The 14,469-nt window shown below is 36.0% G+C and overlaps 1 protein-coding gene across 1 annotated transcript; it reads left to right on the forward strand.

The window, feature by feature from the left end:
• Nucleotides 1-338: 338 nt before the first annotated feature.
• EXOC1L (exocyst complex component 1 like) lies at nt 339-13,944 on the forward strand. The gene is made up of 3 exons (XM_037530260.1): nt 339-694; nt 7,985-8,115; nt 13,542-13,944. The coding sequence occupies exons 1-3, from the start codon at nt 574-576 to the stop codon at nt 13,806-13,808; spliced, it is 519 nt and encodes a 172-aa protein (XP_037386157.1). The 5' UTR covers nt 339-573; the 3' UTR covers nt 13,809-13,944.
• Nucleotides 13,945-14,469: the final 525 nt, after the last annotated feature.

A 14,469-nucleotide genomic window follows, 5' to 3' on the forward strand; every position in this document is an offset into this window, starting at 1 on the left:
AGAGACTTGTTGGAAGTGTCAGGAGCAGGCACTGAGGCTTTTTCTCTTGTCGATGATAGCAAAGTTCTTAATGGAAGATGATCCCAATCAATAGAGCCAGACAGTTGATTTATATAATGGAATCAAGCTGAAGTAGTGGTCGTCCTCTGCAGTGATGTGAAAGGGGGAAAGGCTACTAGATAAGAACCAGAGGACTCCACAAGTCTATCTGCTTGTGTTCATAAATATGTTCCCCATCAACAAACCACAGGAGAGCTCCAGAAAGCAGCCTACTTGAGCCTGGATGCCAAAGAGTGACGGTGGGGCTGGTGCTGCTGCTGTACTTGGCTGCTGCTGCTGCTGCTGCTGCTGCTGCTGCCACTGAACAGATACCGCGGGGAGGGGTCTGACCGCACTCAGTGTCCCTGGAGCCTTGCTCTGGCTGGGGCCCTGGCTGGGAGTGAGAAGAGACTGAAGAGTGGGAGGTGAGCAGGTCTTATCAAAAGCTGCAAAGCAAAACTCGAAATCTAGGGAGCAAAAGGAAAGAAAAGGTGAGCTTGAGTCAAGATCCCAAGCCAAGTGGACCTGGCGGAAATGTCATCTTTGGTAAAGGAGGACTTGCAGAAGAAACTGTTCAAGCCGCTCTCACAGAATCTGTATGAGTTTATTGAAATAGAGTTCTCCGTCCAGGACAGGTATTACCTCTGTGTGTCAGGTAATCTGTTCTGTCTCTTATCATTTCATATCGCAAATAACTCTGAGGTGCTTGGGTGATAGAAAATGTCTGTATTTTCCTACACAATAATATTTATTTTCCTACACAATAACAGCACCTGCATCTACTTGGTTGTGCTTGATTGTACCAAGTTTAAGAATTTGGGGTTCTACAGAATTTTCTTTTCAATGAGAGAATGGAAGACAGGAAAAAATATTATAGTAAGAATATTTTGCTCAACTGTTCAGAAGCGAAACTGGGCTTGTACATTACCTGATTTGATTATTTTCGTCTCCAATCTTTTACTTCATTCACTTGCATGTTATGCAGTTTCATTGTGTAAGAGCTCATTTTAAAAAATTCATTGGAGAACATTGTGTATTTTTTTTAATACATTGGAGAGTTGAGTTATACAGAAATATATCCAACTCTTTCTGACAACTCGGATCTCCCTTTTCATGTTACAAAAGAAAAAAAAAAGACCTTAGTTCCCCACCCCCGCCTCCCGGGCTGATTTTCAGAGATAAGTGATCCTTTAAAGACACTTTTTGCCCAAGTATGCTCATAGAAACACGCTTTATGGGTGGATTACTTCATGAAGATGAAACTTTAAGGATAAGAGAACTATTTAACTAAAATAAAGATTTTCCTTCATGTTTTAAAAATTCATGGAAGTTGTGCAAAGTTAGGAATAGCCTTCTGCGCTTCACTGTAATTTGCCTTACCTGTATTTGTGTGTATGTGTGTATGCTGAATTTAGGCAGAAATGCTTCTGCCATTATGGTATTTAATATACAACATTCCCTCTTCTCATCCATGGCTTTTAGTGCTTTTTAGGGACTTAGAAGGAAAGTGCTTAGAAACTCTAAGTGTTCATAGTGAACTTATTTTTTAAGGCACACATCTCAGCATTGAGAGAACACAAGTTGCTGCAATTCCCTTCCTGATAATTCTCTTAGAAGGTCTTTTAAAGGTGTCAAGAGGGAAAACTCTAATGAAGTAGAACATTTTTAAGTCAAAATTTCAAAAGGTTCTTTAAAATTATATCACTCCTAATGAATATAGTAATAATTACTCAAGAATAGCATTATTTGTCCAATATATTACCTGGCAATTTCCAAATAAATACAAAATATGGGGACTTGACATATCAAAAAGGTAAAAAAAATCAGTCCAGGAAAAAGAAAGCAAGTCAAATAAAAGAACTTCAGAAACTGTGTTAGATCTTAACCATCAAATCACTATATCTTAAAGTATGTTGACTTATATACTACAGAAGATCCTTATTCCAATATTAGCATTTAATGATTTTATACTTATGTGTCATCCTATTTTACAAAGCTAATTACACTTCATGTAACATTAGTATATAAGTATTTTTAGAGCAAAACGTCTTTAAAATAATCACAATAATGTATATATCTAAGTAACTGTATCTTATGCCTCCCTCTGACTATATGAACTAACTAAACTTTTCTACCTGGCATGGGGGTAAAAGTCTCCTAAATTCATTTTTTAAATGGATGTGATTTTTATTCCTAGTTTATCCAAGTTATGAGAGCGATACCATGGGCCGGAGTCACCTGCTGTCTTCTTTCACAAATGATTTGAATCTTTCTAACTGGGATTCATTGTAAACATGGGAAACACAAGCTCTTTAGGATTGAATGTTTTCAATAGAAAATGATCAAATAGAACATCTTTAAATAAAGTCTTCAAATAACCAGGTCATCACTTTCACTGGTAAAATTCAATGAATCTGTCTGCAAGACACAAGGAAAAATAAAGTTCTCCCAGAAATGAGAAAGAAAAGATAATATTGTCATATTTCAGATAGCAGTTAACATTTTAAGACTTATTAGTTCTTTTCACAACTAACTTTTCCAGCTCTCCTCTATGTCACATCCACCAATTTGAGAGTACTTTCCCCAAAGGTAACACCATAATCTTTATGACCATCTCAAATACATTTAGACAGAGCTACGATTAAACTAAATTCAAGGAGATGCTTGGTAGTCCTAAATATTTGACCAGTGTTACTCAGAAAATTCCTGTTGTGTGAATCTAACAGGTCGCATCACAATTATTGAGGCAGTTCTCTCCATATATTCTGAATATTGACTACCTTCAGCAAGGAAGGGACACATAGTTACGAGTATATAATCTGCAACCCAGCAGTTCTAAATTGTGAGAATTGTAGGTCCGGAAGATAAATTCTATCACGCATTTTTTTCAAATTAAAGAAGATATATTTCAATAAGATAAACTTTCTACTTATCTGATCAGAAACTCTCTTTTACAGGAGGCTCACAACTAAATGATTGTGATTTACTGTTACCTTGATGCTTTACTGGATTGATGTCATAAACTCAATCTCCTTCTCCATAGTTGCTGGGATTTACACTGAGGATTTTTCGACACTGAGTTTCCATTCCCCTGAGCATTTCTGTACAGCTTATTTATGAGCTATTGTTTTTTTTTTTTCTTATTCTTCCAGATTAGATTGGCTCAGTTGCCCAGTCTACCTTCCATTTAGGTTCATGAATAGTAGTGACTATTTTACCATGCCAATAAAAGCATTTATTGATGACAGTGTTTACTTTGAGATTAAAGGTGAAAATAATAGTGGACATGAAGTCAAAACTATCATTCTGAAAATACGAACTAAAATGCCAAAACTGGAGTAGGCTCATTCTGAAATCCCCTGGGGTATCTGGATATTACTCACTACATCATAATTATGTAATGGTTCCTCTGATGTTACTGAAACCAGCTCTCTAGCATTTTGACTACATAAACACATTTCTGTTTTAAGACAATGTGATAAGTTTCCACTTTGCCATTGCATTAATGTGGATATGGCCATTTAATTTTAGCTGGCAACAGAGTTCAAATGTGGAAATTAGGGATTGGGTCCACTCCAGCCTGAAAAAGACTTCTTTGGTTCTTGGCTAAAGACCATTCTTGGAGCCTCCTTGTTTCCAGAGTAGGCTATTTTGCCAAATTAAGGAGCCAGCACTGTCTCTGGGCTGCATCATTGTATCAAAAGCATTTTTAAATTTTCTTAGTTTGGTATTGGTGTGACAGTGACCATTAATATATGAAAACTTGATAATTGGTAGTTTCCACCCTCTTTTTTTTTTTTAGCATTTCCTGATCATTCTTTTTTTATATATATTTTATTTTATATAATTCTTACATAATTTTTCAATTTTGCATAATGTATGCATTTTCATTTTGGTTATATTCCCCATACAATTCCCACTCCCTTTTTCTGATCCTAATCCCTCTTCTCCTGCCCCCAGCCCCCACTGTAGTGTGTCTCTGGTCTATAGTTGCTTGTTGATTTTGATTTTTACTTTATTGCAATTAGTCTTTTTCCTGGTCCATATTTAGGTTTTCTAAATTCCTGCTATGAGTGAGACCATCCAGTATTTTTTCTATTTCTTTCTGGCTTATTTCGTTGAGCATGATCCCTTCCAGCTCCATCAATGTTGCTGCAAATTGCATGAGTTTATCTTCTTTGATTGCTGAGTAATATTCCATGGTGTATATGTACCACATCTTCTTGATTCAGTCATCTATTTTCGGGCATTTGGGTTGTTTTCCATAGCTTAGCTATTGTAAATAGTGCTGCTATAAACATAGGGGTGCAGGTGCCCTTTTGAATTAATGTTTCTATGTCCTTTGAGTTCCCACCTTCTTAACATCTTTCTCCATTCCCACCTCCAACTCATCCTTTCTGGAGTTACCCAAGAAAACTTAATAAACTCCAGTGACAACCCCTCTCTACCTCCCTGACCCGCACACACAGTTTCTGAAAGGCTTTTGAGGTCGTCTGCCCAGCATTCACAATCCTTCAGGAACTAGCTCCTGCCTAACTTGCTTCCTACCACCTAACCATCCTCACACTTCATGCCAAAAATACCAAATACTGATAATGCCTCAAAAGTGTCAAATACTTAATGCTTTTGTACACGGGCTGTTCTACAACTTCCTTTCTTTTCACTCTTCATTCTGCTAACTCCCACTACCTTTTACAATTCAAATGACCTTCAGGAAACTCTCCCTGGCCCCCGTGAGATGAAAGTGTCCCATTTCCATGTTGCTGTTTGTCCTGTCATGCCTCATTCAGAGCCCTGTCATCACATTTTCTTTCTGAAGCCCCGTCCCCTGTAATCTTAATAAGAGCAGCACTGGTGCTTTGTGGGAATTCTTTTTTTTTTTTTTCCCAGTGCCTAACACAGTGTTTTTTACAAAAGGGACCTCAAATATTTGTCAAATTAATAATATTGAAAGACTGGATCTGCAGTCAATTAGCTGGTTTTTGTAACATGTAAATGAGGTAGAAGAATTTCTTTCAAATGGCATTGTTCTATAGTATACAGCTATTTGTCCATATCTTCCTATCCCTACCCTTTCCCACACCCCTGAGCAGCAAATGAGGCAGGCAGTCTGAACAAGAGCAAAGTCCTTCGACTCTGAGGTCAAGCTTTTTGTCTAGACAGACATAAATGCCTCCTGGTGAAATAAACTGTTCCAGGTCCTCTCCAGGACATGTCCCTCAACCAGGGAAGAGGACATGGTTCCTCTTCCAACCAAGTGAATAGGTGATCTCAGACATAGCCTTTAGTTTCTCTTCCTATTTATTTTTTTAATCTTACCTAACCCAAGAAGTAGCACATAGTAGGAACTCACTCAGTATTCGTTAATACATGCACAAGTCTTCTGCAAGCTCTCTTCTTCCCTCACCATTCTAGAGAAACTGTCCACGGAGAGGAAATCAACACTCTTCCCTAAGTCAGATTCAGTGCCAGGACTTTACCCAACAAAATGGCTTCATGGGATTGTCTCCAAACCTTTGATATTCTTTGCCCTTTTGATTTCCAGAGCATTGCACTGTTGCCTTCTCTTTCCTGATGGCCCGTTTTCAGAACTCTCTGCTGATGCTTTGTCTTCTCTGCTCCGTCTCACCTCTTTCCTATAACCCTAATCCAGGAGACCGAGGGATACAGAAAAACCCCACATCTCTACCTTCATTCTTTAGCCATTAACTTTCATGTTATTCTCTTCTGAGATAGTTTGAGGACACCTCATCTGTATGTCATTGCTAAATTCATTATTCCCTCCCAGGTCACCCCCTATTCTTTCCTATTTGGTTTCCACCCAGCGTTATTTCCAGCCAGTGCTGTCATGCCTCATTTGAAATCTTACCTGGATTTGCCATTTCTGTTTCCACTGCCCATATCCTGTGCCTAGATGACAACAATGGCCTCTTAAAACAAAATACTTTAACAATTGCCATAAACCCGTCACTTTCCTAAACCACTGATATACTTTATCTATTCTAATCTTTATACATTGTGAGCATTTGTATCACTCTGATGTCCACATCACAACATGAGGAAACTGAGGTTTAGTTGCTCTAGTTATTAAGTAGTTTACTGAGACCACACTGTATGAGGTGGTGTCTTGATTGAAGTCCAGAATGTCCATTCCAGAATATAAGCTGCACTGCCTCTTCCAAGGGGCTCCAGTTCGCCCTTCCTTTTTTCTTCAACGTATCCTGTGCTTCTAGAACAATGCTCTTCTAACAGGGTGCCATTTTACTAACTCCAGGAGCTCAAAGAGGAAGGAGACTTATGGGAAAAGTATTACTATATGAACTTTCATTGAATACCTGCCCTCTTCTTACATTTGTCAAGCTGCTCAGACTCCCTTGTCCTGGGGTCTGAATTCAGTTCTATCACCTCAGAGCTCAGCCATTTGCCTTAAATTCACTATCACTGTGCCTTAAGAAGAGGATTGCTCCCTTTGCCAGGTCTAATTCTGGAGCCCTCACTGTCTAGGCCTGCCTCCCCCCAAAGGGGGGATTCAGACACCACAAGTCCACAGTAGTTTCTGTCACTTTTCAGGTCAAGAGACTTTCAAAACATTTTCACAACCTTCTCAACCTAGCTATTCCTACTGTGTCCCAACATCAACCAAGCTGCACAGTCTACTTTTTCTAATTGCACCTGGTGAAGCAGATTTTAATTTTAAAGCCCTATCTCAAATTTTATTTCTTCCATAATTCCTTCTCTAGCTATTTCAGTCCTCTTCCTTTCTAGAACTCCTGCTGAATATGTATTCTGCTCCACACCATTTATCTATCACTGTGATTATATTGTAATATGTTGCTTTATATCTACCTATCTTGGAGGGTAGGCAAAGAAGTATTTTCTAGAATCAAAAGAGGGTCTTCCTGTAAATACAAATGCTAGTCTCACTCGCAGGAGACAGAAGTAGCATGCAACTCTCTAAGTAACTCTATCCACTCTGAAAGTTTAAGATATTTAATTCCCCCTGTACCCCTTTACAATGTAGCTATAATTCCTCATTTTATATATGGCTCATGTATGTTAGCCTCACCTCCTCAATCAAACCATGTGTTTCTAGAAGGCAGGGACTATGTCTCATGCTTGTACCCCCTGTTACTTCAGGCAAATAACAGGTAGCAAATACTCCTTTATTAACTTATTGATAATTTTCAATTCAGGAACCCTACCATCAAATGTTGATTCTTCTGATATGTGCACATGAGGCCGAAAAGATGATTTTTAAGGTCAGGAAATTAGCACCCTTATATTGTTCACATAAAATAAGTGATGATTTTTCCCACACCTTTCAAAATATAGTACTAAAAGTTTATCTCAGTGCCATTTTGAATACTAGAATTTTAGAGACATGTTAGAGAGGATTAAAAAATCTCAAGTAATAACAAGCAGGTCAATAGCAACTGTGATAAAAGCACTTCTACATTAAAAATCTCAAAGTGACTTTAAAAGAAAGCACACACAGTAACATTTACATGTCACTCTTCTTTGTTGTGTGTGGTAGAACTGTTTACTTTCCTGATATCACATGCTTATATTGTCATGAATTAAAAATTCCTACGTGTTCTGGTAAACACTTTAGCACTGACTGTATGTTAACACTAAGCCTATTTCCTGCCCTGGGTTGAACTTCATTCTCCACCACAAAGCTCTTAGCTCAAAGCACGTAGCTCGTGTTCATTCCCATGGCAGTATGTAACCACAACTGCAGCAAAAATAAAACGAACACATTGAGCAAATTGTGGACAAACTTATGAAGGTTCAGTACCTCAGGATTCATAACTGGGGTGCAGGCATAATGTAGGTTCAAGGTCATTATATGAAAAGGAGATACAAAAATACGGAAAAGTGTGATAATAAATAATTTATTATCTTCTGAGAGTTTGTATAAACTAAGTGTTTTTTTGTCCCACAGTGACCAAAAGTAAAGAAGTAAAAATAATTATGGTGAAACACTACAGAGTAGGTCTAGATGAAAAATATGAAGTAACAAAAAAGTGGTCTTTGAACGATCTGCAGAAGATTGATGGAAAGGAAGCAGAAACTGTAAGTGTTATGTTTTGTGACAGATATGGCACCATACACTGGAGAGCTTTATGTTACTGGCCTATAGTGTATACCCTTGGCATGGACTAAGTGTTAAGGTTGCCCACCATTCCTAAGTGATATGTTTTAGTCTACCTGGAAGATCTATTTCATTGTGTTATGCATTAAATTTGAATTTTGTGTATGGAATTTGAAAGCACCTTTCCCAATGATTTCTTTTTTTCCTGAAAACCATTTAATTCTATGTTGTTTGTTTTTTTTATTGAGGTAATGTTGGTTTACAACAATATACATGACTCTGAGGTACAGGATCACACCTTTTCAGATATATGTTACTATAACACACCCACCCCCAAAGCATCCATAATCCCAGTGGTTTTTTAACAAGTTAAACACTGGCCTTTCCTCAGCACCCCAATTTCCTCCATAAATTTTGGAAATCCTACCCTCATACTCTTCAAATTTTACTTCAGTGCTACTTGATTCTCCAGAAGAATCACTAACACTAAATCCTACAACCTAAGGGCTAGGAGGGAGAGAATGCCTGTATACTCCAACCTCCACACTTCAAAAATAGTGCTCCCACAGTCTCTCTTTGAACAATTCTACTGAGAAAGAACTCATAAGCACATGAGGAAGTCCATTCCATTTTTGAGTTGCCATAGTTTATTTTTAAATTTCCTACTTATGTTGAACCAAAACATAAGTAACATCTTCACTGTAACATCCACCCATCAAGCCCTAATTTTGCCATTTGGGGCAACCTAAAACAAATCCAATCCTCCTTTCACATAGCAACCTCTTCAATGTTTGGAGATCATTATAGTGATCTCTCAATTTTTCTCTTTTCTAGGTTAATTATACTCATTTAATTCTTTAAATAACTTTCATGTGAGGATCAAACAAGATAATATATAAGATGACACAAGCACTAAGTTACTAGCATTGCTGATATGTTTCAACACGTTCACTACACTGCTCTTACTCCTCAGGAATATTTTCATTTCTCAGGAAATTAATACTGTGCTTTAGAATTAATGGGACTAGCTATGATATGAATCCCTTATTGCTATCAATATACTGGGTGAAATCCCAGATTTTTTTGTATATGAATCTGCCCTGCTCTCAGCTTATATAGAATAAAATCTAAATAAAAGCCCTTGGTGACCTGGCTCCTTCATCTCTAGTCACTCTTTTCAACTTTATATATCCATAGTGCTTAACTGCTCAGTCTTGAGTTTTAGAATGCCTCCTCACCTCCAGCTCTCACCACATCCCCAGATTCCCCATTGGGCAAAGTCATACTCATGTCTCCTAACCCACATACTCTCATTGCAATATGTTAAAAACTATATTCCTAAAAACTGGAGTTGTTGGTGTGCTCTGTCTCTCCTCTGGATGCAAAACTCCCAAAGAATTGAGACCATGCCTTTTTGTCTTTTATCATAGCCGTCTTCCTAGTAGATGTCAGGAACGCATACATATTTGTGGTGCTACTGAATGAATTAGAACCTAACCTCATTTATTCTTTTTATAGATATATATTAAAGAGCAGGTTTATTAGGGAAAGGGGAAGAAGAATAAAGGGCACTTACAAGCAAGTGGGCAGAAAGAACTGCCCATTTATTCTTAATACTTCTAAATGCCATATTCTTAGTTTGGCTTATTGTTTCAACCTAATAAATCATCTAATATGTTGTTATTTTAATATTTACTATACTATGATGCAGATTACAGAGAGGAACATGTAGAACTTGATTCAAGTCAATAAAAATGATGAAACACATAGGGTTAAGAGTATATATAATTTGGTAATTCATATAGTCATTAATACTGATATTACTACTACTAACAATGCGGCTATCACTACCATTTTACACCTAGTAAATTCTTAGCATGTGCCAGAAACCACAGTAAGCTCTTCCCATGTATTTCACATAATCATCTCCAAACCCCATAAAGTAGATTCTATTTTTACTCTCAACTTATGGATGAGAAAAATAGACAAAGATATTATTTGACTTGCCCAAGATCATATAGGTATTAGGTGATGGAACTAGTCTTTACTCAGAAATCTATTAACTTGTCTTTTTTGGATTGGTTATTTAGCAGCTATACAAATTTTTGTATTCATGCATTTGTTTATTCATGTATTTATTGAGGATGTGTGATATATCAGACCTGCTAGATTCTGAAGATATCATGGAGAATTAGACAGACAGAAGCACTTAATTCTGCATTACTGAACTCATTTTCTAGTTAGAATACCTAAATTTTGCCCAGAAGGTCTCTACTAAAATCAATAAATGCTGTCTTCACTTAGCTTGAAATTATCACCTATTTTAAAATTTTTCTCTGTTTGTCACAGCCTCTTGGTGAAAGCATGCTGGATTTCATTGCTTTCTTTCCTAAGCATGAATATTATATCTTTTGGCAACACAGTTTACCTAAATATTCAACACTTAGTTAATTATTACTTAATACAATGAGATATTACAGTCATTAAAAAGCATGTTTTCAAAAGAATCCTTTGAACATAATTATTCATCATTTAATAAGTTTTTTTAAAAAGTCAGCTGGATACAAAACTTTCTATATTATCTCAATTCAATTTGTCATCTTATTAAAAACAAAAATCGGAACTTTAAGTTGTAATATAAAATACATGTGAATATATGTTTGTGTATGTATTTATGTGTATAAGAAACAAACCAGTACTTTAACAATAATTATCTCTGTGTGGTAAGATTATAATTTTTTAATTATTATCGATATTTTCTTCTTTGTAATTTTATGTACTGGCCAAAATTTCTGGGCTCCATTGAATTTTACCAAACGCAAACATCCACTTCACTATCCTATACTTTCAGGAATTAACCAACTCCACTTCTTTTTGGCCAATTTCTTTCCTTGTTTTTTTTTTTCTCAAGTTCCCAAATATTGTTGATGTTTATTTATTTTCTACAAGTTTGGTGAGTACCTAGTGATATATTCATCAAGCCTGTCACTTAGATTCATTGGAAGCACCTGGCTCTATTTTCTCCTCATCTGTCTTGACCTTTAATTCCATCTTAACATTGTTGAATTTTCCCTTTCTTATTTGATGATCATTATCTTTGATGATGAAGGAGAAGTTGAATATATCTATTTTTCTCCTAACATTAGGACCTAAAATATTAAGTTGCCAAAAAGCTATAGTTCTTTTAAAGATTTCTTTTCTATGGATGAAGTAATAAAAAGATCCCAGTTGTTCTGGGAATTTCTACTTCTCTCTCTTGGAATTGAATACTCAGGAGTCAGCATTTATTATATTTTTCTCAATAGCAATAATACACTTTAAGTATAGTAATTTCAAGCCAGGAAGTTGTCAACTTTAAAATGGAATGAAATTGAAATTGAAGTCAATTTATAAAGCATAAATCAAAATGACTGGGGATATGGAGAGTGATATGGTACAACAGGAGAGAGGATGATGTAGCAAAAATGGGATTGGGCTCATTGAAACCTTGGTTCTTGTCCTGGCACTTCCGTTAACTACATGTGTGACTTGGATTCCTCAGAGACCTGGATCTCTCTGGAAACTATTAACTTGGCTATAAACAAGAGATTAATGAATTATCTGTGAGATCCCCTCTTAGTTTCTATTGAAAGAAAAAAAAAGAGATGGAGGGAAAAAAGGGAGGAAGAGAGGGAGGGAAAAGGGAGAAGGAGAACTTGTATTATATGTACATTAGTACTCAGGCTTTTATTTTTAGGCTAAAGGAAAAATTAATCCTCTCTAAGCATCTCAAAAGCATGAAGGATATTTGCTACATAAATCAGGATAAAATGTTTCAGGGAGGAAACTACATAAGGAATGTGATTAGTATCCGGTAATGGAGTGGGTGGGATTCCTTTTATTGCGATTCTCTGCAGAAGCTTCTTTCAAGTAGCAATCATGACAAGAGGAAAAAATTTACCAAATGTGACAAGCGGAGCACTGTATTTATCACCACATCATCCCTGTACATTTTATTTTCAGAACATTGTCTTTTATTTTAAAAAAGTATTTAATAGTATAAAGTAAGGTGGTATTTACTTAGTATGACAATCTCTAGGGACAGTTCAGGAGAAAGAGGCATCTTTATTAATCTCCATGCTAGGCAGTTTATCTTTGAAGCATCACAGATGCTTCAAAAAGAATCTTTCATGTTGTTGTTCTTTATAGAAGCAATGTGTTTGAAACAGGTTGCTTTGGAAAGCTCATTTGTAGGTGTTAGAAATATGTTTGATACAGATAAACTATAATTAATAAGCATAATCTCATGTAAACTTCACAGCAATCTTATTTAACATGAAGAGGAAAGTGAGGGTCAGATTAATAAGATCTTTGCCCATGGTAGGTCACATCATAAAGGAGTCAAAATGGTCACCTAACTTCAAATCTCACGTTCTGTTTCCTGCTTCCTGAAAGAATGTTACTATTTAAAAGGGAAATTGCAAATGCCTAAGTTGTTTATATATAATATTTACACACCACATGATAACATATAACAAATTATTAACATTCTGGTTTGTTCCCTCTTTACATCCTTGTCTTTTAGGGCAATGTTTACCGCCACTTCTTTTTTCATAAGACTACTTCAGATCACTTCACTACACTTTGTTGAGAACTTATTAGTTGCAATGGATATGCATTAGGAATATAAAGATAAATAATGCAAAACTTCTACCCTCACTGAGAGTTAGGACTTAGATAACGAATGTGAAAGTATTTTGTATATTGGAAACACTTTATAAATGCAGAGCATCATTACTGCTATTAGTAACAGCAGCAATTATCATTATAACATGTAGGACCAGGATCAGGTTTGATATCAACTTTTTTCACTAGAAGTAAACAGCTAGAAGAATCTGGTCTAAGCCAATCTTTAGTAATTTTTCAGTTTCAATCAAATGATTTTATGACCCTTGCATTTAACTTCAAAGTCAGTAAACTGGTGATCTGCCAAATGCCACAGGAGAACTAGCCATTGTGTATTTCCTCCTTTGGAATGCACAAGGACTCAGTCTCCTAGTAGAGAAAAGGAGAAACCTTGTATCCCTTCCAAAAGTCTGTAAATAGGTTTATTCTCTTCTTCCATCCTACCCGTACTCTCAAATTCTCTGTTCTCTGAAGACCAGATAGCTTTACATTCCGAGGCATGCTTTGTCTATAGAATTTTAAATCAAAGATGATTCAAAAAGAATCTTTCATATTATTGTTCTTTATAGAAGCAATGTGTTTGAAACAAGTCACTTTGGAAAGCTCATTTTTATGTGTTAGAAATATGTGTGATACAGATATGCCATAATCAATAAACATATGCAAAAGAATATGAGAGAATCCAGGAAATCTTGCCACTTTCCTGGCTCCAAATAAAATTATCTCTCTCTTTCTCTTCTAGGACAATCCATTTTTTGATCTGCACTTCAAGAAAGTGTACTGTTTGGAAGCTTATAGTTGTGCTTCTAAATATGCCTTTGCTCGAACTGTAAATAAACTGAATCATGCATATCTTAAGAAGGACCTACAGATTGTGAATTTTGATTCTACTTACATTAATGATGATTCCATTTGGTCCTCCAACAACAAAGATTGCTTGGTTCTTATGAGAATATGTTTTTATGCTTTCAATCTTGTGTGCTTGTCCCTGTGTCCTCTGCCACTTTGAAGATATATATCATGTCCTTCATCGGTGTGCTATGAAAATGGATCCCTAAGTAAATACTGATAATCTTGATTTTATTTTCTCTCTACAGTAGTAACTATTATTTTTATGAAAATAAACTGACGCTTTGTGAATTGCAGTGAAATATGTTTTAATGCAATCATTCAGTTTTGGGACTTTCACCTATATATTCCTTGGTAAATTTGGAAGGAGTTCTATGGTTTTGTCTAAATTAATGTTCTACAAAAGAGTGTTAAAGAGTATCTTGAAAGGCCTAAATAAATGGACAGATATCCCATGTTCATGAATAAGAAGACTTAATATTGTACAGATGTCAGTACCACCCAAAATGACCTATGTTGGATGGTATTTCAATGGCTTTTTTTTTTTTGGACAGAAATGGAAAAGTTGGGTCTTCAAATTCATATGGAACTTTAAGGGGCACTGAATAGTCAAACAATCTTGAAAAAGAAGTACAAAGTTAGAGACTCACCTCTGATTTCAAAACCTGTTATAACACTATATTTATCAAAACAGTGGGCACTGGCATAAGGATAGACATATAGACAATGAAATAGAGACAATTCATAGGAAGAAAATTGTCAATGATATTTAAACATATGAAAATATCTTTGCCTTGTCCATAATAAGAGAAATTAAAATT

This window comes from Talpa occidentalis, unplaced genomic scaffold (assembly GCF_014898055.3).
Source record: "Talpa occidentalis isolate TD23 unplaced genomic scaffold, MPIMG_talOcc4v2.1 talOcc4.6, whole genome shotgun sequence".
In the NCBI taxonomy this organism is placed as follows: domain Eukaryota; kingdom Metazoa; phylum Chordata; class Mammalia; order Eulipotyphla; family Talpidae; genus Talpa; species Talpa occidentalis.